This window comes from Mycothermus thermophilus, assembly GCF_041956435.1.
Source record: "Mycothermus thermophilus strain CBS 625.91 unplaced genomic scaffold VTJ04scaffold_3, whole genome shotgun sequence".
Lineage (NCBI taxonomy): Eukaryota > Fungi > Ascomycota > Sordariomycetes > Sordariales > Chaetomiaceae > Mycothermus > Mycothermus thermophilus.
In genome coordinates, this window is record NW_027191429.1 from 95,014 (window position 1) to 116,759 (window position 21,746).

Consider the following 21,746-nt stretch of genomic DNA (forward strand, 5'->3'; position numbering starts at 1 on the left):
CCAACTCTCAAGCCTGCAAGGGTTTATTTCCTGGAGAAACCCAAGAAAGCGCCAAGTGCCAGCACATTCATTCAACGTGCGACAAGCCCGCCCCTACCCCCCCAGTCGTCGCGTTGTCGTCGTCGCTGGCCATCGCAGGCACAGCGGCACAGCCTCACGCACCCCGAGCACTGCCACCCGCCCGAAAGGCGGATCACAGCAACACCACGGAAAGTCTGCCTTGTCTCGTTCTAAACACGGAAACACACAAGCTTCCACCGACCTTCGACACGACCCGACCCGACGATCCAGTGGCCCAGGACCGATCCGATGGATGAACAGCAATCTCAGGCGCGCGGGCGCTCACTCTCGTCCGCCGCGACAGGCGGGGCTGGTATAAGGAACGGCCCCTCGCCGTCGCCTGCCCGCTTTCCCAACCCGAACGAAGCCGGAGGAGCTGACACAAACATCGGTCTCGGTGTCGGCCTTGTCGATCCCGCATCTCAGCAGCAATTCTCGGTGACTCAGCCCGATTACTCGGCCGCTTATGACCCGGGCTCGGGCCCCTTTTCTCAACAGCAGCCTGGCCTCAACAACTCCTTCAACTTGACCGCCACCGCCCCCGGGCCCTCTTCTCCCTTCCTCGCTCCAAGCCCGGCTTTCACGCCACAATCGCAGCCACAGCAGCAACCGAACCTCATCGCCACATCCACCTTCGACGGCGACTTCACTCTCTTTGCGCCCGCCCCTGGAGAGCCGCAGTTCAACGCCCCGCTCTTCGGCTCTGACGGACAGCAACAGCTCTCCGCCGCCCCCGAGCCCAACATGATGGCTCAGGCGAACAACACCACCCCTCCCCACCTCCTCAGTCCCGACATGAACCAGCAGCCCCCCTCCGCGAGCCACTCTCCGACGTTCAACCAGCACCAGTTCTCCTCTCCGCCGGCCCCGCCACCGGGCCGGCACTCGAGGAATGTCTCGCTCGGGCCGGAAGCCGCCCTGCTGCCGGGCCAAATAGACTGGACCCGCTCGGCTTTCCAGGGACACCGCCGCACGCCGTCTCAGTATTCCGACGTCTCCTCTGCGGCGGCTTCGCCTGCCCTCCTCAGCTCCGACACCTTTGAGCCGTTTGACGCCGGCGCGCCTTCGCCTTTGCAGCGACCCCAGGATTCCGCCTTGTATGGCGAGCTCGGCCATGGCCTCGACACCTTCACCCTCTCGGAAACAGGGGCGCATTCCCCGGCCGCGAGGAGCCCTTCGCACAGTCCGGCCATCTCTCCTCGCATCCCGCCACAGCAGCTTCCTGATATGGGGCCGCAGGGAGGATTCGTGCTCCAGGCCCAGAACAACAATTTTGGCGCGTCGCCCTACATTCAGGGACCACAAGAAGCATTCCCACAACTCCCTCAGGAGCCGGTCGAGCCTCAGCAGTCAGGCCAGCAGTCGTCGATGCCGGCGCCGCCGTCCATCAACATTGATTTTGCCCCAACGGCCGTCCGGACGGGCTTCGAGCAGCCCAAGAGTCTCGATGTGGACTCATTGACCCCCCCAGAGCGAGGTAAGCCGTTCACTTGACTGGTCGTTGAGACATCCCATGCTCGGGCAAGAAAGACTAACAAGGCCGCCTCCAGGTCGCCCACGGCAACAACGGCCGCGTGCGGTCACTGATCCGTACAACAGCGGCGGTGGACTCCTGAATGTCCAGCGCGCTGTCTCGGCATCTGGTGGTCTCTCTCCAGATTCTGCTGCGGCAGCCCGCGATTCATCGCGATCGCTCTCCCCCATGGAGCGCGCGAGCTCCACCAGCAGGAGGCGTCAATCCACCTCTTCGGTGCCCAACAACGTCATGGCCCTGCGCCTGGCAGACCCCGAATACAACGGTGGTGGCCAGGGGGACGGGGCCAAGCGGGTACAAAAACACCCTGCTACATTCCAATGCACCCTCTGCCCAAAGCGCTTCACCCGCGCCTACAACCTCCGTTCCCATCTGCGCACCCACACCGACGAGCGTCCCTTCGTATGTACCGTCTGCGGCAAAGCCTTTGCGCGACAGCACGACCGCAAGCGCCACGAGGGCCTGCATTCGGGTGAGAAGAAGTTTGTCTGCAAGGGCGACCTCAAGCGCGGCGGGCAGTGGGGCTGCGGCCGCCGCTTCGCCCGCGCCGACGCCTTGGGCCGGCACTTCCGCTCCGAGGCGGGCCGCATCTGCATCAAGCCCCTGCTCGATGAGGAGATGGCCGAGCGCATGCGCCAGTGGGATGAGACCCAACGTCAGCAGGCCCAGCAGGCCATGGCCCAGGGCTTGGGCCTGCAGCCTGGCATGATGATGCCGCCTATCGACCCTAATACCGGGTATCCTATGGACGCCAGCGGAAATTACATGCTCCCGCAAGCACTGCTAGCGCAATACCCCGCTCTGGCGCAGATGAACTGGTCTGCCACCGATATGGGTGGAGGCAGCGGCATCGAAGACGAGCTCAGCGGCGCAGGGAGCTTTGATGCGAGCGACTACGACGATGGGAATGATGACGGTTATGTGAGTGGCCCTGGGACGGGGTTTGGACAGGGTGGGATGCAGGAGGGGTTCGGAGAGATGGGTTACGCTAGTGACTATGGCGGTCGCTGATGCGGTTCCCCTCCCTTCCTTGAAGTCCCCTCCTCTATTATCCGTCGTTCTCATCTTCTGTTTCCTTTCTGTGCACTTGATTCGGATGGCGGTGTCTCTGTGTTCCCAGTGGCCTCTTGAAGTGTGGCCATCTCGGCGGTGATGTCTTGATCCTCTGATTTTGGATTCAATCAGGCTGATACACCATCTCGCCTTGTGCTTTATACCCAGTTTGGTTTTCACATCTTGGCGGAGGTTATTTTTTTCTTTTCGTTTTCTTGGATTTACTATTCTTACGTTTCTATGCACTGCCGGGTCGGGTCTCATAAATTGGGCACCCGGTACCCGTTGATGATATGACGATTTCTGTGGGATTGCTCTCTCTCTCCCTTGAATGGGGTCAGTTAGAGTGGTTGGCTTGCTGTTTTTATTGGATCGGGTCAGGTTGGGTCGTGCAAGAATATTTCGGGGGCAATCTTCTGCTTAGACCGGGCTACGTACGTTACTCGAGATAGAATATCACACATGCTTTGTTACCACCTCGATTTGGCTAGTTTGATCAGGAGAAGATATGTAGACAAGTATCTCGGTGTACTCCGTATGACAGGAACGGATATCTCGTGGATGGTGTTGGCGTTTGGTTGGTCCAGCCCCATCTCGGAGCTTAGCCCCGGAGTTTACACGGGGCTGGTCAGGGTCGAGGGCCATGACTAAGGATAGATGAGTAATACATGCTGATCCGGCTGATACCCCAGATATTGGACTGTAGTAGAGGGATTAAGTTATTCCTGTCTTCGCATGGTCTGTGTGGTGTTCATGCTTGGGTATGTCTGGGAAGGGGAAGCTTGGCAGTAGCCCTCTGTCCCAGGCGGATTACAAATCATCAGGTACCTACGTAGTACATGCAGCAGGTGCAGAATATGGGTGTTGGCTTTTTCATGAACAGTAGGGCTGGGGTACCTGACCCCGTTCAAACGTCACACCTGTGTTCGTGGGTCGGTTCTTGGGAGGATCTGGATCGGCCGAGATGCAGGCACGGGGACGACGTCATGGCTGGACCATCTGGAGGGGACAGAATTGTGAAGCCTCGACTGACTGCATTTCTAAGCGCCTTCTAGAATCGAGGACGTTGCATTAGCCTTCCATCCTAGGTGTGGTGTTTGGTGTGGGAATGTGGAGATATAAACAACCCCTCGGCTCGAACAAGAAACACATGATGACTTCGAGTTCTCAACCACAACAACATCCTCAACCTCGAACTCGAGCTCATCCTCACCCCAATTCATCTCCACTACAACTCAAGGCAATAATCCATTTGCAGACCAGACCGGAAGCGCAACCCTCGACCCAAAATGTCACTCCCCTCTGAAATCAAGGCTATTGTTGTCACCAAGCCCGGCCACGCCGAGGTCAAGACCGTCTCCCTCCCATCCCTCCCGGACGACTACATCCTCGTCCGTCCCGTGGCGGTGGCCCTGAACCCCACCGATTGGAAGCACGCCCACTTCATCCCGGGGACCGTGGGCACGCGCGTCGGCTGCGACTATGCCGGCGTGGTGGTCAAGGTCGGTCCCAAGGCCGAGAAGCAGTTCGCTCCTGGGGATCGCGTGTGCGGCATGATCCATGGAAGCAACAAGCTCAATCCCGACAGCGGCGCGTTTGCCGAGTACATTATTGCCAAGGCCGGGGTGCAGATCAAGATTCCGGACAATCTGACGTTCGAGCAAGCGGCGACGCTGGGAGTGGGCGTGAGCACTGTGGTAAGTGTTTTCCCGCTGCAAAGTTGGGTCTCCTGAGTCGATACTGGATGGGCTTCTGACATCGCAAACAGGGCCAGGGTCTCTACCAAGCCCTTTCGCTCCCCATCCCCGGCACCGAGGCCGCCTCTGCCGCCGCCTCCAGCAACCCGCGCCCCGAAATCCTCATCTACGGCGGCAGCACCGCCACTGGCCTCCTGGGCATCCAGTACGCCGCGGCGTCGGGCTACCGCGTGGCCACCACCTGCTCCCCGTCCAACTTTGATTACGTCAAGTCTCTCGGCGCCGACGCGGCCTTCGACTACGGCGCGCCGGACGTGGTCGACCAGATCCGCGCGTGGAGCGCCAACCCGGACGAGCTCCTGACGCGCGCGTGGGATTGCATCAGCAGCGAGACCTCGGCCAAAATCTGCGCGGGCGCGCTGAGCAAGACCAAGCCTTCGCTCTATCGTGCGCTGTTGCCTGTTTCTGCCAACGTGGTCAAGGAGGTGAACGAGAAGGTGGACGTGGCGTATACCATGGCGTATACCATGTTTGGCGAGCCATACGAGAAGGGCGCGCGGAAGGAGGCGGTGCCGGAGGACTACGAGTTTGGCAAGAAGTTCTGGGAGGACTCAAGGGTCTTGTTGGAGAAGGGCATCATCAAGCCAGCCAGGGTGGACCTGAATCGCGGCGGCAAGGGTTTGGAAGGAGTGCTGGTTGGGCTAGACGAGCTGAGGCTGGGGAAGGTGAGCGGTGTGAAGTTGGTGTATACCCTGGAGGAGTCTGCGTAGATGAGCTCGAGGGCAGTAAGGTGCTTGAGTAGGTGCCCGGTAACTCTTTGTCGTAGAAGTACATATAATAGAAATAGACTGACTGTGGTTCCTCTGATGATTTGTTCCCTGCACAGAAAACACGGCCTCATTCGACGCCCCAGACTAGGATACCAAGATGCACAAAGAACATATACTGAACACATTAAAACTGCCTCGACAAGACAACTGCCGTCCAACACTCCTACTCTTACACCCGACACCCATGGAGCCTGACTCATGATTGCTGCTGTTGTTTCTCCCCACCTTTCCCAGCCCTTTCTTCCTTGACCTTGGCGACCAGCTTCTCCATCAACTTTTGATGCGCGTCTGAAAGTCGCATCTTCACGAACGGCCTGACCAACGCGTTGCAGGTCACCCGCGAAATATCCACCAACTCATACTCCCCCTCCTCCTCCTCGCCAGGTTTCGTTACCAACGGCGGCCCTTCCTTCACTTCCCCGCGCTTCCTCACCTCATAGCTACTCCTCACCGTCACCCCGACCTGGGCATGTGCGCAGCACCTCACGCCGTGTTCGAAGCTCTGGAAGACACACGGCAGGTAGACGGCTTTGGTGGCCCACGACCCCAAATAAGGGATGATGGGCACGTGCTCGCAGACAGTGTAGCCGGCCAGGTTCCAGCCGCTGGGAGGGAAGAAGGGGTCGGCGGTTTCTGAGGGGTCGAGTTGGCGCGGCTCGTAGTAGGCGACAAAGGGGTTCGGGGTGATGAGGGCTTCGTAGGTGCGCAGGGCGTCGAGCACGGCGTCGGCGGAGACGGTGCTGGGGATGGGGACGCGGGTGATGACAGTGATGGGTTCAGGGGCGGTCATGGTGGTTGAAGTTGGGTGGTTGACTGTATGTTTGTTGGGCAGGACAGTGGAGGTGTTTTGTGTTTTCGAGCGTTTAATGACGTTGTTACTGTGCCGGAAATGGGAAACCTCCAAAGGTCACTTGGAGCTGTGTGACATGATGGGTTCGAAAAAGAAGCCCTTTGTTGAGTCCAAGCGTGCCTGGTGTGCCAGACAACAAAGGCGATGTGAGGGCACCCTGGACGGTCAGGACAGAGTGGAGAGTGAGCGGGTGGCCCGGGTCCTGGTCTTGAATGAGGCTCAGATGGAAGTTTGGATTCAGTGTCAATGGCAATGTCGAACCGAGGAAAGTGAAGTTACTTCGTGTCAGGAGCGAACCCTGGTGGCGAGATAAGTATTGGGCGATCTCGACCTTTAAACTACAGAACCTGGAAGGAAACCACCTCAGGACAGGAACTGAAAGCGGCGAGCAGCTCGCGTCATTGAATAACTTTCCCTCCATCACCTCCCCAAGAGCCTCGGGAACTTTGGATGTTCCGGGCTGCTGGCGCAATTCGTCCAGTTCTATATTCAGAAATTTCGAGTCCTGATCTGACTGGGATGGTTGGAGATCATTGCAGCGCGCGACTAACATAAGCAACCCGGCAGCCCGGCAGCCCGAGAGCCGGGGCCCGCGCTTGGAACTTTGGAAGCGACCGAACGTAGTCGGGGAACTTTATGGTTCCACCCACGCATTTGTTGGAGGCGGCTTGTGTTTTTGCGAGTCTCCCGAGATGTGTGGATGCGAGTTGCTGCTACACAGTAAGTCCAGGTAGATTTGTCCCCCACCTCCAAACCGAGGAACTCGACATCCATGGCATCCGGGGATGCAGGGCCGGCGAATTGGAAAGACGACAGTCTCATCTGAAACTGTGCGTCGCCTCAAAGTCTGCACCTCCACGACGCGCGGCACGGGACCTTATAAGACTCCGGGAACTGTCCCGAGTAGGGTACCTACTAATAGGTAAGGTAACACGGACCAGGTGAGCAACCAAGCAGAACCTCAGGTATGGGGGGCTTTCGCAGAGACGATTTTGTCCACCAGTTCCCGAACTGGAGGGTTAGGGGTCATGTTTCGCCGAGATCGTGGACGACGGAGCATTGGCCGACCCAAGCCCGCGGATGGCTTCAGCCACAAAGAACACAAGATGCTACGGAGGACTGTACACGACGGATACTTAAGACAAACCGGAAGTCAACCCCCGCAGACGAGATGGGTGCCAATGGTCGAAATTCATGTCTGGAGCAACAAGGATGGCCATTTCCACAACATACTACTTAATATGCCCTCTGGTTTGCTCTTTTGCATCCGTTGATCAATCCAATCCACAACCACGACTTGGCGACGAGAGGCGCCATTCACACTCTCCATCACCTACGACGGACTCGCTATGCTGTGGGCAAACGCTGCGCAGCAGACACGAAGAGCAGCAGGCTGAGGTGGTCAGCAAACATGATGCCACGATCTCTTGTCCATTGTCAGAAGGCGAAAGTGAATGTCTTCTCTGGCATGAGTCTCGCCTGCCGGCGTGCCACGAATTCGATATAGGTATTTCCCACACAGCAGAATCCTCCCACTTCCATCTGGCGGTGAAGGCGTGAGCGTGAGGTGCATTGAGGCGAAAGGGCAAAAGAGGTTGGACGCTGCAAATAGAAAAAAAAAAAAAAAANAAAAAAAAACCGGAACAACACCACCAACCACCTCCACTCTTTTGCACTCCACGGCCTTCCCCGCTCGGCCGTGTCCTGTCTGATTCTTCCAGGTTTTGGCTGCGGGATGCCCCGCGCCGATGCTCGTCAACCATGAAACGCTCCCCGCCGGCCACATGGACTCGCTTCACTTGCATGCCGCATGCCATGCCCATATGGCATCCCCGGCTGGCTAACGGCTAGGCCAACGGGAACAGGGCTTCCCTGGGCTGAGAGCCCTTGTGGCCAACGACATCGGCGCAACCAGGACGAACTGCATCCCAGGCTGCCTGATCTCGGATCTCGGGTTGCACATATGGAGCATGGTATTCATCAATCTCTCATCGGGACGGAACTCGCACCAGCTGCCGGGTTCCGGCCTGGTAAGGTGACAATTGTCAAATACATAACTACTACAAGGCCGACACGACGCTACGGGCGCATGGCTGCCCAGTTTGCAGCATCAGTACACCTCGAGCGTCGGCGGACCCATGCGATTCGCCCGACGAGAGTCGCGTGTCCTGCAGAGGGCGATCAGGCTGCAGATATCACTCGAGGGTCGTGGAGCATCCTGGAGAGCAGAGTGCTCCACCGCTGCCTTGCGATGATGTACAGAGCTGGACACACTGCAGACTCATATATGCAGACTCATGTTCATGAGTACGTAGTACCTATATACGTCAGCCAGGGCCAGCCAGCAGCGCCGCTCGAAACGCAAGGAACATTAAAAGCCCGGACAGCCTGCCCCTGGGTAGGTGGCATGCTCAGACGGGATGAGCCCACCTCTAGCTCTCCAAGTCCGGCTGGCACTTGACCAGGACAGCCGATGTGTTACCACCTTCAAACAAGCGTGTGTGACAAGTCCTTGCACCGACCTAAAAGAAGGCCCTTCCGTCACAATGGTGGTGACCTCGTGAGCGCGTGATAGAGGCGTGCCAGGCCGGGAGCGTCTGCGGTGTGGGGTAGGCGTCTTCTCGGAGGGGTTGGGGGACACGGGACTCACGACGGACGCGGCACGTGAAGAATCCTAGAACAGCCCGAACTCAGGCAAATGTCGTCGGACATGGCGGTTCTGGCTCCAGACATCGTGAGTGGCTCACCACCCGCATTCTCCTTCAAGAGAGCATTTGCCCAGCATATCATTTGAGGCTGTTATCCCATCCAGGTCGGGATGTGCGTAAGGCCGGGGCTCGGGCGGCGGGACGGTGAACATGGGGCTCGTCCCAACTTGGCTTGGACCGCTCGCCGAATCTCTCCCCCGTTCTCTCGCCCAGCCAATGGCATCGGCCATCTCCACCCCCAGCCATCTGCGTTCAACCCACGGCCGAGATCTCTTCGTCTCTGGCCCCCCTCGCCGGCATAGGTCCCCACATGACACAGGAAAACATGCAGAGAGGAGGAGGCGCTGGGATGCCATGATGATGGTGATGATGGTTAGGACCAAAGAGACATGCCACCGGGCTGGGGCAATTCTTCATTTGGCTTGAGTTTTTGCCCTCCTTCACTTGAACCGTCCCCACTTCCGTGGTTGGTAGTGTATGAGACGTATGTGTGTACCTCCATCGGTACATGGACGCAGAACCAAAAACCAGCCTTCTAGATTTCCGAGGCACTGCATCTCTTACATCCTATCGTTTTGCCTGCCTCAACAACCACCCCTGCGCCGTTTTCCCACGCCCGCTGCAGTTTGCCCATGCTTGGTCTTGCGACTCAGGACGAAGTCCAGTAACTTTCCTACCTGCCCACCCCATCCCCCATCCCTTACGGAGTACCACCCGAGTTACCTGAGTCCAGGGAGGGGATGCGAACGAAACGCCTTGTCTCCTCCCTCTAGTCTCCAATCTGGGTTCCGTTTGACCTTGGAGAGACCCCGGACCATTCACACGCACACGTCGCCGCACACATTCACTCCCACCACCCAGTTGCGCGCGTTCCCGTCGACTCGACGCACCTCGGGCCAACCCAGCACTCTGTTACGCAGGGCACATCAGCGGTGTGGTGGCACGACGCGACCCAGCCTGCCCCCCGACTCGCCAATCTCCGTCTTCACTGGCGCGTGCCTCGCTGTCAATCCGTCGCACAGCGTCCTGCGCAGAGCGGCGGCGCATCTGAATTTTTTCCATTTTCTTTTCTTTCGCAACCCCAAGACACCCACTGCCTCTACCATAGGGGGGACACACATTGTTGTTCGGTGTGTATCGCATCTTGAGACAAAATATCGAATCAAAATTCCATATTCGATTCCTTTTCGCCCTTGGCTGGCTTCAACTTCACAGCCAACATCATCGCCCTTGGATAAGCCGGAAAGATTGCGATCCTGCGAGCGCCCCGCCCTCTCTTACACCGCACGTCCGAAATCACCTGCCAGCCGACCTCTGTCTCTCTATTTCCCCCTTTTCAACGCCACGACTGGCCGCGACTGCCAGCACCGCTGCACCACATGTGTCTGACAAGGCCCAGATGGTCTGTCGTCACTTAATCTGACCTCTGATATGGCCACCGCCGATATCCTCAGCCTCCCTGGGGCCTGGCCGGGCTGCGCCTCTTCACGATGCTCATCGCCAGCGCTTTCGACGAGGATACCAGGGCGCCATGAGTCCCGCGCTCGGTTATGGGACACAACCGCCCTGGAAACGAGGCTCTCCTTGATTGCGCAAGCCTGGGTAGAGCTTCGGACGAGGCACAAGGTAAGCATCAGACGAGCGCGCCCTGAAAGATTACGGCTGCGCAGCCTCCGAGGCCGGCAAGCCACTTCGACTGAACCCGGTCTGAGTCTTGCTTGGTCTCAAACCCAAGGCGCATCACTGACATACCCGCTCCTCTCTCAACAGACATCCCATACCCATTTCGCAAAACCCTTGACAGTGCCCCACGTCTTACCAGCTTGGACACGCCACTTGGCGCGCGGCGGCGACGACAACGACGACGACGCCCAAACCTCATTATGTCCCCTCATCGACGATCCGACTGACAGCGGCGCATACGCACAGAGGCAACAGCCTCAACGAGACAGTCCCACTACGGCACCTCCCACGGAATCCAACGCCGAAAGGAGACGCGGAAGAGACGACCTCCTCCGAGACCCCAGCGCTGACATAGAAGTGGATTTTACAAGCGAGGAAGGGTTCCGCCAATTCGCGAAAAAGAAGAAAAACAAACCCCCCGCCAAGGCTCCCGTCAACAATAACAATAATAGCAACGCCGACGACGCCTCCAAAAAAGACGAGGAGGACGCCGGCGACGCAAACGGTGGCGATGCCGGAGGTGATGCTGGCGCAGGCGGGGCTGGGGATGCGAGTGGCGGCGGCGACGATGACAAGAAGGAGGACAAGAAGGAGGAGGAGGACCCTTTGGATGCTTGGGGCTTCACTACGACCTCCTCCAAAAAGAAGAAGAAGAACAAGAACGCCGCCGCCGAACCCCCTGCTCCGGCCGAAGAGAAAGCCCCCGAGCCCGAACCCGAACCCGGCGATATCGAACCCCTTCAAGAAGTCACGCTAGACGAAGCGCCGCCAGCAACCAAACCCCAATCCATCAACACGACCGAGTCAAAAGGCCTATCCTTCGGCTGGGGCTCCGGCTGGGCAGCCACCAGCCTCGGTTGGGGATTTGGCAGCTCCAAGAGCGAGAAGAGTAAGAGCTCATTGGAGGAGAATTCTTGGACGAAGCCCAAACTGTCTGGTTTCGGTTTCTCGTTCGGCTCCTTGGGCGATCATGACGACCACCACCATGCCCACAATAGCAAACCAGCTGATCCTCCCCCCGCAGTCCCTACCCCGCCGCCCGCAGCGCCCGACCCCCCTGCCCCGGCAGACGACGACTTCGGCTTTGGCCTCGGCCTGAAGAAGGGCAAGAAAAAGAAGGGATTACTTGAGGAGACAAAAGTTGAGGAGCAGCCCCGGAAGTCCTCGGACGATCCCTGGGACTTCTGGGGCGCGAAGAAAAAGAAAGCCCCCGTGGTGGAGCCAAAGCCTGTCGAACTCGAACCGCTACCCGAGCCCGCGCCTCCGGCACCCGATCCTCCAGCAGCGCCCGATCCCCCGGCCGCCGAAGAACCCGATGCTTGGGGGGGTTGGGGAGCCTCCGCCAAGAAAGACAAGAAGAAGAAGGGCAAAAATGCCGCGCCAGAGCCGGACCCAGCGCCGGAACCTCCCAAGGAACCGGAGCCGGAGCCGGAGCCGCCCAAAAAGGAGGAGGATGACATTTGGGCCGGTCTCACCAAGAAGGAGAAGAAAAAGAAAGGTAAGAATGCCCCTCCCGAACCTGACCCTCCACAGGCCTCCGAGCCGGAACCAGCACCGGACCCCCCGAAAGAGCTGGAGCCGGCACCGGCACTCGAGCCCGAGCCCGAGAACAAGGATGACGTTTGGGGCTTTGCTGTCACAACCAAGAAAGAAAAGAAGAAGAAAAAGAAGGGCAAGGATGCTGAGCCGGAGCCCCCTCCCCCTCCCCCTCCCCCTGCGCCCGAGCCACCGAAGGAACCGGAACCAGAACCAGAACCAGAGCCGGTGAGGGACCCGGAGCCAGAGCCGCAAAAAGATGACTTCTGGTCCCTCTTGTCGGTAGGCAAGAAGGACAAAAAGAAGAAGGGCAAGGACGCTGCTCCGGAGCCGCAGCCGGGACCCCCTAAAGAGCCAGAGCCTGCGCCAGCACCCGAGCCACCAGCACCGGAGCCGGAATCAGTCAAGGAGGAAGAGAAATCCGACGACCTCTGGGGCCTGCTCACAGGCAAGAAAGACAAAAAGAAGAAGGGCAGATCCAAAGAACCCGAACCCCAGCCAGCACCGGAACCGCCGAAGGAGCCCGAGCCTGAGCCGACACCGGAACCGGAACCCGTCGCAGCCCCGAAACCCGAACCCGAAAAGCAGGAGGAGGAGAGCCTCTGGGGTTTCACGAGCAAGAAGGAGAAGAAGAAGAAGGGCAAGAAGGGGCAGCAAGCGGAGCTCATCCCTGAACAAGCCCCAACACCGCCTCCAGCAGAGCCAGAACCGGCACCAGAACCCGAGCCCGAACCTGAGCCAGCACCGGCAGAGCCCGAACCTCAGCCCGAGCCACCCAAGGAGGAGGACGACCCGTGGGGTTTCGCGACGAAGAAGGAGAAGAAAAAGAAGAAGAAGGGCAAGGACGCCGAACCAGAGCCAGAGCCAGAGCCAGAGCCGGAAAAAGAGGAAACCTCATCCAAGAAGGACAAGAAAAAGAAGAAGAAGGGCGCTGTGGAAGAGGAGGCGCCACCGGCCGAGGAACCGCCGGCAGACGCTGAGAATCTCATCGACCTCGACAAGCCGGCCGAGCTCAAGACGGATTTCTTCAGTTCCTGGGAAACAGGGGGGGATGAGGAAGGCAATCCTGAAGGTAGGTCACTTCGCACGCCTGATGCCGCTTCTGGCAATTTGGGATCTGACCCGATTACTTACGAGATTGCCTTGCAGACGAAGCTGCCAAAGCTGCCCACGAGGCCGAAGAGGCCGAGGAGCTCGCCCGGCAAGAGGAGGAAGAGCGCATCCGCAGAGAAGAAGAGGAAGCCGCGCGCGCTGCCGAGGAGGCCGAAAACGAGAAGGAGGAAAAGGAGCTTGCGGCGCTGAGACAGAAGAAGGCAACCAAGAAGAAAAAGTTCAGCAGGGCCGACCAGGAGCGGATGGACCAGCTGCAATCCAGCATCCGCCGCCGCGCCGACATCAAGGCCGCGCGCGAGGCCGAGGAAGCCGAGCGCCAGCGCCAGAAGGAGGAGGAAGAGCAGGCTGCGCGGGAAGCTGAGGAGGCGGAAGCGGCGGCCAGGGAGGCCGAGGAACAGGCTCGTCGCGAGGCTGAGGAGGCTGCGGAGAGGGAAAGGTTGGAGGCGGAGGCCGCGGCCGAGGCTGAGAGGCTGCGCATCGAAGCGGAGGAAGCTGCAGAGAGGGAGCGTCAGGAAGCAGAGGAAGCTGCAGAGAGGGAGCGTCAGGAAGCAGAGGAAGCTGCAGAGAGGGAGCGTCAGGAAGCGGAGGAAGCCGCGGAACGGGCGCGCATCGAAGCTGAAGAGGCTGCCGAACGGGAGCGCAAGGAGGCAGAAGAGGCTGAGGCCGTGGCGAAGAAGTCGTCCAAGAAATCGAAGAAGGAGGAGAAGAAAGAGAAGGAAAAGAAGGAAAAGGAGAAGGAGAAGCTCAAGAAGGAGAAGGAAAAAGAGAGGGAGAGGGAGAAGGAGAGGGAGAGGGAGAGGGAGAAGAAAGAAAAGGAAAGGGAGAAGGAGAAGGAGAAAGAGAAGAAGAAAAAGAGCAAATCCAAGAAGGTGGAAGAAGAGGTCAAGGAGGAAGAGCCTGCGCCAAAGGACGACGAGGACGACGAGTTCAAGGATGTTGAGCTGACTCCTGAACAAATCGAGGAGTTGCTCGCAGACGAATCCAAAGAGCCTGAGCCGGAACCGCCAGCGGAGGAAGAACCGAAGGAGGAGGAGAAGGTGGAGGAGAAGCCCAAATCCTTCATCGAGTCCGTCGCACCCGACATCTTCAGCTTTTGGGGTGCCCCCAGGAAGCCCAAGAAGAAGGCTGTGCCAGAGCCGGTCCCTGAGGCACCACCGGCAGAGGAGGAGGAAGCCCATCCACGACAGTCTGAAGCAGCTGAGTCATCATCACCCCCCAAGACAGCGGGTAACTCAGCCCACCAGACACCCCGCGCGTCTGCAGGTGATGTGTCTCAAGATGGCGAGTCTACCAAGCCAAAGAAGGTGGTCGGCAGCAGGATTCTGGACGCCTTGCGCGCTTTCCAGACCGCTGGCGAGGAACACCACGACGACGAAAAGAAGGCCGATGACGACTCCGACAACGAAGAACGCGCACCTCCTCCACCGCCGATGCCAGACACGGTCGTCGCAGAGCCTGTCGTAGAAGAGCCACCCGCGCCCCCTGAGGAGGAGGAGAAACCGCCGCCAAGGGAGGAAAAGAAGAGCTCCAAGAAGAGCAAGAGCAAGAGCAAAAGCAAGGCCAAGGAGAGGGTATCAAGCGTCAACCTTATCGACGACGCACCTCCTCCGCCTCCTCCGCCTCCTCCGCCGCCGCCTGCGCCTGCGCCCCAGCCGGATGATGAGGTTCCAGGCGGCTTCCCGATGAGCGACGACGAACAACAGTTCGAGGATGCCGTCGCTGAAATGAATGGCGACGGTGATGCCACCCGCGATGCTGTTGACGAAGCTGCCGGCGATGCTGCTGGCGACGCTGCCCGTGACCATGCTGGCGATGAGGCTAGCGATGACGGCGAGATTGTCCAAGTCGTCGAGGAGGCCCCGCCGAAGAGGAGGAAGAAGGCCAAGCGCTCGGTCGAGCGCATGGAGCCTGAGCCAGTTGAGGAGCCCCCCGAGGATATGGACGTCCATGACCCGCCCAGAGCTCCGACCCCGCCCCCGCCGCCGTCCGTTCCCGATGCGCCACCCGCTGTTCCCGACCCGGTGCCTGTCACTGCCGCCCGCTCGCCGAAGCGGGAACGCGCCCGCGTCACCCGCGACGGCTCGTCCTGGGGAATGTGGTCTGCTACTCCCGTCAAAGACCCCAGGAAATCATCCTCCTCTAAGATCAAGGTCGATGAAAAGTCCAGCTCTCGAAGGAAAATCTCGTCGACCTCGGTAGATAGGACAGACCGGGAGCGGGAGCGGGAGCGGGAGCGGGAGCGGGAGCGGGATAGGGATCGGGCTGTCGAGAAACCGTCATCGAGGGGGTCTGGCTCTGACAAGCCTGACCTAGTCGATCGCGCCAGGGCCAAGGAGAAGGAACTTCTCGGGCGCCATCCCAGCGTCTTCGCTAGCACCCCGCCCATCTCGCGCTCGACGTCCACTCGCGAAAGACGCCACAGCTCCAGCAAATCGAGCTCGCGCAGGCATCATTCCGTTGACATGAACGGCGGCCTGATGAGCCCGCCGCCCGACGATATCGCGGGCAAGGCGGCAAAGGTCCTTGGTGTAGGCGCTGGTTTGGCTGGTGCCGGTATCGGTCTCTCCAGGTCTGCTAGCAAGCGCAGTCGGAAGTGTAAGTGCCCTTTGTTGTCGGGTGACTTGTCGTGTGATGTGATAACTGACACTTAGAACAGCGGACGACGAAGACCTCGTCATGGTCGGCGCCGCCGACGGCTACCCTCCGAGTCCTGACAAATTCGGCTACCGGAGGTCCCGTCAATACTCGCGTGACGACGACATCGTCATGGTCGATCCCATCGATGCCACGCCGGTGCGCCCGGCGCCGCTCAAGCGCTCCAACTCCACCACAAAGAAGTCTGGTTTCTCCTCGCTGTTTGGTGGCCTGCTCGGCAACTCCAAGCCAGAGAAAGTCGAGAAGGTCGAAGTGCGACCGGACCCCCGCACCGAACCACGTCGTCGCTCCACGTATTACATGACGACTGATGACGAGGCTGGGCGGCGACCCGACGAGACGGAAGCTGAGCGCGAAGCTCGCCGTGCCGCGCGCCGTGCCCGGCGAGCTGAAAAGGAAGCCGCGGAGCGCGCCGCCGCCGTCGAAGAAGGCCGCCGCTACAAGGACGAAGATCGCCGTGAGCGCCGGAAACGGTACGAGGACGAAGACGAAATTCGCAGGCAGCAGGAGAAGGAGGCGCGGCGGGCTGAGCGGCACGCGCGGCGCCTAAGAGAGGAACAAGAGCGTCTGGCCGCCGAGCAGAAGGAAGCGGAACGCGCCGAGCGCAGGAGACGCCGTGGCGAGATGGACGCCGCCGAAGCGGAAGCCGAAGCTCGCCGCGCTGCCAGGCACCACGAGCGACGCCGCAGCTACCTGCCCGAGGAGATGATCCGCGATGATGAAGAGCGTCGGCGTCGCAGAGAGAAAGAAGCCCGACACGCAGCCAGGGAAGAACGTGACCGTGACCGTGAACGTGAGCATCACCATCCTCGTGAGGAGCGCCACTCCCGCCGTCGCGTTGACGTGTACGACGACCACGTCTATCCTCGCGCCTCACGAGATGATCATGTTTACCCTCGTGTCTCCCGTCACGAGGACGTCTATCCGCGCATGTCGCGTGAGAACACAGGCTCTTGGCCACACTCGGGCACCTCGTCGTGGGTGAAGGATCATTCGGACGCTCCCCCGCCGCCGGAGGACGAAATCCCCGTGGTCGACGCCTCCCCTCCGGGGCCACCGCCGCCCATGCCCGTCGATCCCCTCGACGAGGAGGAAGCGCGGCGCGAGGCGCGGAGGGCGAGGCGCCATGCCCGGGAAGCCGCGGCGCGGGGGATGACCCCGGAGGAGTATGACGAAGAACGGAGGAGAAGGAAGCGGCGCGAAGAGAGGGAGCGCGAGCGCGAGAGGGAGAGGGAGAGGGAGAGGGAAAGAGAGCGCGAGAAGTATGCCCGTGATAAGGAACGGGATCACGGCAAGGATCGGCGCAACGGGTCGGATGGGAGCGATCGGAGGGATAGTCGCCGGAACTCTGTGTTCATGGATGCCACGCCGAGGAGCTCGTGGTGGAAGAGGTTGACGGGTGGCGGATGATGATGACGATGACGATCTTGCTTGGTTGTTGATGACTATGAATGATGATGACAGGGGCTCATGGTATGTTGGAATGATGATTACCTGGGTTGGGGGGGGTGGATATACCTGATCCTCTCGTATGTCTTGGGTTTCGATACTCGATTTTAACTGCTTTGCTTTTGGGAAAAGGGGGGGGGGGGTGGTGTTGGCGTTTTTGCATCTCACGGATAGCGGACCGCGGCATGAGATTTGGATTTGGATACACCCACCTCAGTACCTACAACTTGGTCTTTTTGATAGTTTCCACTCTGTGATACTCCCCAAGACGATGGACATGAGAAGAACCATTCCGGTCACCTGCCTTCGGGTCTTGCGATGGTTAATTGAGTATGACAAACTTGAATGGACTTGTGAACATCTTATGCGGGTCTATTCATCTGACGGAGTCTTTATCTTCTAAGCTGCAACACAGGATATGACCTCAACTCGGACTCCCTTTCCGCTGCTTAAGCTTACGTATCCTCCTCTCCTCCCTCCATTTGGGCCCTTTCACCGTCAATACCCAAAGTATTGGCGAGAAGACCACCAGAATAAGTGCCCAAAATGTAAAGGTCCACCCTCGCCCCATGGCAGCAAGCATCGACTCGATGAACGCCGTGCCGGCAGCACCAAAGAGGCACCTCATGAAATTGTTCGCCGCCACCGCGGTGGCGGGCGCTTCCGGATACAAATCCACCAGCAGGGTATTTATCATGGAGAATGACCCCGTGACGCAAAGCCCGACGAGAAACACCAACACCAGCGGTCCCGCGAGGTTTGCCTCTGCTTGCAACACCCAGCCGTAGCATATCACGGCCGCAATCCCCGTGGTCAGCACGGGGTAGACGGGCATCAGCCTCGCCTTTTCAATGGGGAACTTGGCCAGGTCATCTCCACGCTTATAATCGATAGTAAATCCAATCTTGCGCGCCACGCGGCGGTAGTTGGCGTCGAGGATGTATCCCTGCGCGAGAGCTGCCGCGCAACAGCCTAGCCCGTATGGCAGGTAACACAGGCCAATTTGGAGATCGGTAAGGTGGTAAATGTCGGCAAACTCGGTCGACAGCGTGGCAGCGATGAGGATGAAGACGAGGTAAATCATGGTGTTGTAGAAGAGGAGAAGGGCAATGTCTTTTTCAAAGACCACCTTGAGGGCGTTGAGTGGGTTAGGAACGCGCCAATGCCGGCGGGGAGCGTTTTCCTCCTCGGGACTGGCGGATCTCGAGCCCAGGCGACGACGGCAGTCAATGAGTTCGAAGACGGTTTTGTTCCAGCCACGTGGAGGGATGGAACCGTTCCCCACGACGGCGCGGCACGTTTCGGGCACCGCCAGGGTGAAGGGAACCAACCAGACAGCGGCGTAGATGAGGCAGAACCAGAAGATGGCGGGCCAACCCAGGTAGTGGGCGAGGAGACCGCCCAGCACAGGACTCAGGGCTGGACCGACGTTAATACCCGCGCCGACGAAACCCATATACTTGCCGCGCTCTGCGCTCACGGCAACGTCAGCCACCACGGCATAGCTTAGGGACAGAGTCCCGCTGCTCCCGGCACTCTGGAGCATCCGGAGTACGAGCAAGGCGGGGTAGTTCTTCTGCAAGGCCAGGCCGAGGTTTGCCAGGACGTAGATTGTGAAGGAGACAATAAAGGCTGGGCGGCGGCCGGCCATGTCGCCAAAATCACCAACAATAGTCGGGGAGATGGCCTGGAAGACCATGTAAGTGGTCAGGGTCAGGTTGATGAGCTGGATGGATACGCCCAAGTCTGCAGCGATGGGGTTCAGGGCCGGGAAGTAAATGTTTGCCGTCATAGGAGAGACGAAGCTTGCGCAGGCTGCCATGAAGATAACCCAGAGCTTGGTTCGCTTGGAGAAGACGCTGTACGCCGGGCCTGATGAAACCCGGTCGAGCACGGCGGGCTCCTGGTCGGGGGTTGCAGTTCCATGGAGCTGGGCTGGCTGGACGGTATCGAGGGGCGGAGTCTCGGTGGCACTAGAGGACTGGGCGTCGCTGTCGTCCAGCTTGTGGTGGCCATGGTGATGCACCCGATCCGCCTTTCGGGGACCAAGGTCATCAAGCTCCATGACGGTTGAACTCGATATGGTGCAAACGAAGAAGGGCCCAAGGGGAAAAAAAAGATAAGTGATGGAACTGGTAGAGGAGCAACACAGGCCGGACTCAAGGATCATATAGGTCCGGATGCCCTGGTCCGTGATCTCACCGACGAAATCCACTGCATGGATTCAGTCGACAAATGGCAAAAGCTAGAGCCCCAACACCGCAACATGGAGATGCGAGGAGCCAATCGACACAGGCGGTGGGAAGCAGTGTTGTCGGTGGATACACCTCTGGAAACTTGATCGGTGTTGTAGATGCTTGTACTAGAATGATATTTGGACGACAAAGTACTGGGATTAGTAAACTGGGAGCAAGGAGCAAGACACAAAAAACCATTTCGCCATTGGCACGGCATCTGCCGGCTTCTCGCGGCGGAGCGGTATCGGCTCCGTCCAACCTGGAGGAACTGGTGGAGGAGACACGGCGGGCCTATCCTCGCGCTCGGGTTCGACTACCGAGCCAGGGTTCCTCGGCGCATCTTGGGAACAGAAACGGGATGGCGTCACCGGAGCTAAGGTTAGCCACAGGGCGTCGCCAGCGCTGTGGCGGATGTTGGGGTCCTTTTCTCCGGATAGATCCTGTGTGGGTGTTCACCTGACGAATAAATGAATGTATGTACATTGTACGGAATCTTTGCCAGGGCTGTAGGGCTGAAGATAGTGGGTTGGAACCGATTCGTGTTGCGGTCATCTTGGATGGTATCCCCTTCAACAAAAAAGCTGTCAAATAAATCTTGCTCTTGTGTGAGGTGGTTCTTGTCTGCTGGCATGTATCGCGTGTAGTTGGTTGGGATGCCGCAACTTTTCTGCGGGAAGCACAAGCCGACAGTGTCTTGGCGCAGCCGGCGAGGTACCAGGACAGTGCGGCCATGTCAAAAGGCGACCCTGGAGAGCGGCACTGGATCTGTCCCATGCTTGGCCCGACCCACTGGATCAATCAGCCACAGTCCGCCAAGCCACATCCGTGTTCATTCGGCATCAAGCATCCAAGACCGGACACGTTCGCCGTCAAGCCTCAGGATTTGTGCCAGACGACCCAAACCACCAGCAATGATTCCGTAATGGCGAACCTCACGACCGAGTTTAACGCCCTGTTGAAGGGCCACGAGGCCAAGCCGACAAAGGCCTTTTCACCCGAAACAGCAGACGAATTCCTCAAAGAGGCCTACCGGATAGTAAGAAGCTCTCCCAGCCTGACCATGTACACCACCTATGACATGACCATGGCGCCTGGGGCTAATTGACCATCTGTTCCCCTCCATTTCAGAATTCTGACATTGCACGCTTGCACAACGACCTGCGGAATCTTCGGCAGGCATACCTCTCGACCGCCGGCCCCCGAAAAATCCACCTACGAACAGCAGCCTCGTCATCATCCCAGCATGCCGCCCTCACGGACCGAGACCGGGAGCAGATTGATGCCCACGCCAAGATGACCCTCCGCGACCTCAACGCCCGGATCCGCGCCCTCGAGGATGCTGAGCAATTGCGCCAGAGCACCGAAGCCGCCCTGCTGCGCAACCGCCTGTCGCGCGGCCTGGGCATCCTTGGGTCTTGGGCCGCCGGCAGCGACGGCAGGCGCAGCGAACAGGCCGCCCTCGAGTCTGCCGCCCGCCAGCTCGGCGCACACCGGGAGAGCGTTGTATGGTACCTGCGCACGCGACTGCAGGAGGCGACGCGGACCCAGCAGCATATGATGGAAACACGGCTGAATCGGGAGATGGAAAAGAATAGAAGCGTGCTGGCCAAGGCTAGGGGTCCGGTGCCGCACGCTCCTGTTCACGGTCAGGAACTTGCGAATGGCGGTTCCGGGAAGCCCAAGAGTGCCGCCATTGTCGCCGGCGCTGAGGGAGGTGCCTTCTCCGTGGTGGACAACGAGGTCCGGAGGAAAGCCGCTGTGGAAAACTTGACGGACGACCAAAAACAAATGTTTGAGAAGGGCAACCAAGATATGCTGAAACATCTTGAAAGCACACTCGACAAAGTCCGGTAAGTCCTCTCGAACCTCGCTCTCCTTCTGCCCATGAACCGGTATTCCGCTGACGAACTCGCAGAACGGCCGAGCGCTCGCTCTTGGAGATTGCTGAGTTGCAAAACATGTTGGTGAGCAACCTCGCTACGCAGTCGGCACACATTGACCAGTTGGTCGCCGACTCATTCGAGACCACTGAGGGCATTGGCAAGGGCAACCAGGAGCTCAAGAAGAGCACCTCAAGATCCAGTCCGGCACGTTTCACCTTCTTTGCAGCTGCCGGGCTGTGCACGGTTCTGGTCTTGTGGGATTTGATTGTCTAGTTAGCTCATTGACGAGAAAAATCCATTTCGAATGATACCCGACCTTGTCATGAAAGCTCGGAAACGGTGAGAATGCCGCGCATTGTTCGAGTGCTGTCGCCACGACTGGGTTCCGGTTGACTGTGTTGTTGTGTGGGTGTTTCAGGGACCGGAACTTGGACACAGTGTGCCGGTCCGTTTGAGCT

The 21,746-nt window shown here is 59.1% G+C and overlaps 8 protein-coding genes across 8 annotated transcripts; 5 read left to right on the forward strand and 3 right to left on the reverse strand.

Moving 5' to 3' along the window:
• Nucleotides 1-309: 309 nt before the first annotated feature.
• VTJ04DRAFT_4139 (uncharacterized protein) lies at nt 310-2,605 on the forward strand (the record flags this gene model as incomplete). Its single annotated transcript, XM_069362116.1, has 2 exons — nt 310-1,537; nt 1,611-2,605. The coding sequence occupies 2 exons, from the start codon at nt 310-312 to the stop codon at nt 2,603-2,605; spliced, it is 2,223 nt and encodes a 740-aa protein (XP_069219095.1).
• A 37-nt stretch (nt 2,606-2,642) lies between these two features.
• Nucleotides 2,643-3,292, reverse strand: VTJ04DRAFT_4140 (uncharacterized protein; the record flags this gene model as incomplete). Its single annotated transcript, XM_069362118.1, has 3 exons — nt 2,643-2,759; nt 2,828-3,063; nt 3,268-3,292. 3 exons carry the CDS (start codon nt 3,290-3,292, stop codon nt 2,643-2,645), a joined length of 378 nt encoding a protein of 125 aa, XP_069219096.1.
• A 644-nt stretch (nt 3,293-3,936) lies between these two features.
• Nucleotides 3,937-5,114, forward strand: VTJ04DRAFT_4141 (uncharacterized protein; the record flags this gene model as incomplete). The annotated part of the gene is made up of 2 exons (XM_069362119.1): nt 3,937-4,344; nt 4,416-5,114. 2 exons carry the CDS (start codon nt 3,937-3,939, stop codon nt 5,112-5,114), a joined length of 1,107 nt encoding a protein of 368 aa, XP_069219097.1.
• A 256-nt stretch (nt 5,115-5,370) lies between these two features.
• Nucleotides 5,371-5,964, reverse strand: VTJ04DRAFT_4142 (uncharacterized protein; the record flags this gene model as incomplete). The annotated part of the gene is made up of 1 exon (XM_069362120.1): nt 5,371-5,964. One exon carries the CDS (start codon nt 5,962-5,964, stop codon nt 5,371-5,373), a length of 594 nt encoding a protein of 197 aa, XP_069219098.1.
• Nucleotides 5,965-6,040: 76 nt separating this feature from the next.
• Nucleotides 6,041-6,337, forward strand: VTJ04DRAFT_4143 (uncharacterized protein; the record flags this gene model as incomplete). The annotated part of the gene is made up of 1 exon (XM_069362121.1): nt 6,041-6,337. One exon carries the CDS (start codon nt 6,041-6,043, stop codon nt 6,335-6,337), a length of 297 nt encoding a protein of 98 aa, XP_069219099.1.
• Nucleotides 6,338-10,163: 3,826 nt separating this feature from the next.
• VTJ04DRAFT_4144 (uncharacterized protein) lies at nt 10,164-17,129 on the forward strand (the record flags this gene model as incomplete). Its single annotated transcript, XM_069362122.1, has 5 exons — nt 10,164-10,358; nt 10,503-11,304; nt 11,440-13,023; nt 13,101-15,659; nt 15,721-17,129. 5 exons carry the CDS (start codon nt 10,164-10,166, stop codon nt 17,127-17,129), a joined length of 6,549 nt encoding a protein of 2,182 aa, XP_069219100.1.
• A 463-nt stretch (nt 17,130-17,592) lies between these two features.
• Nucleotides 17,593-19,233, reverse strand: VTJ04DRAFT_4145 (uncharacterized protein; the record flags this gene model as incomplete). The annotated part of the gene is made up of 1 exon (XM_069362123.1): nt 17,593-19,233. The coding sequence occupies one exon, from the start codon at nt 19,231-19,233 to the stop codon at nt 17,593-17,595; it is 1,641 nt and encodes a 546-aa protein (XP_069219101.1).
• Nucleotides 19,234-20,135: 902 nt separating this feature from the next.
• Nucleotides 20,136-21,561, forward strand: VTJ04DRAFT_4146 (uncharacterized protein; the record flags this gene model as incomplete). The annotated part of the gene is made up of 3 exons (XM_069362124.1): nt 20,136-20,441; nt 20,534-21,255; nt 21,321-21,561. 3 exons carry the CDS (start codon nt 20,136-20,138, stop codon nt 21,559-21,561), a joined length of 1,269 nt encoding a protein of 422 aa, XP_069219102.1.
• Between the last annotated feature and the right edge of the window lie 185 nt (nt 21,562-21,746).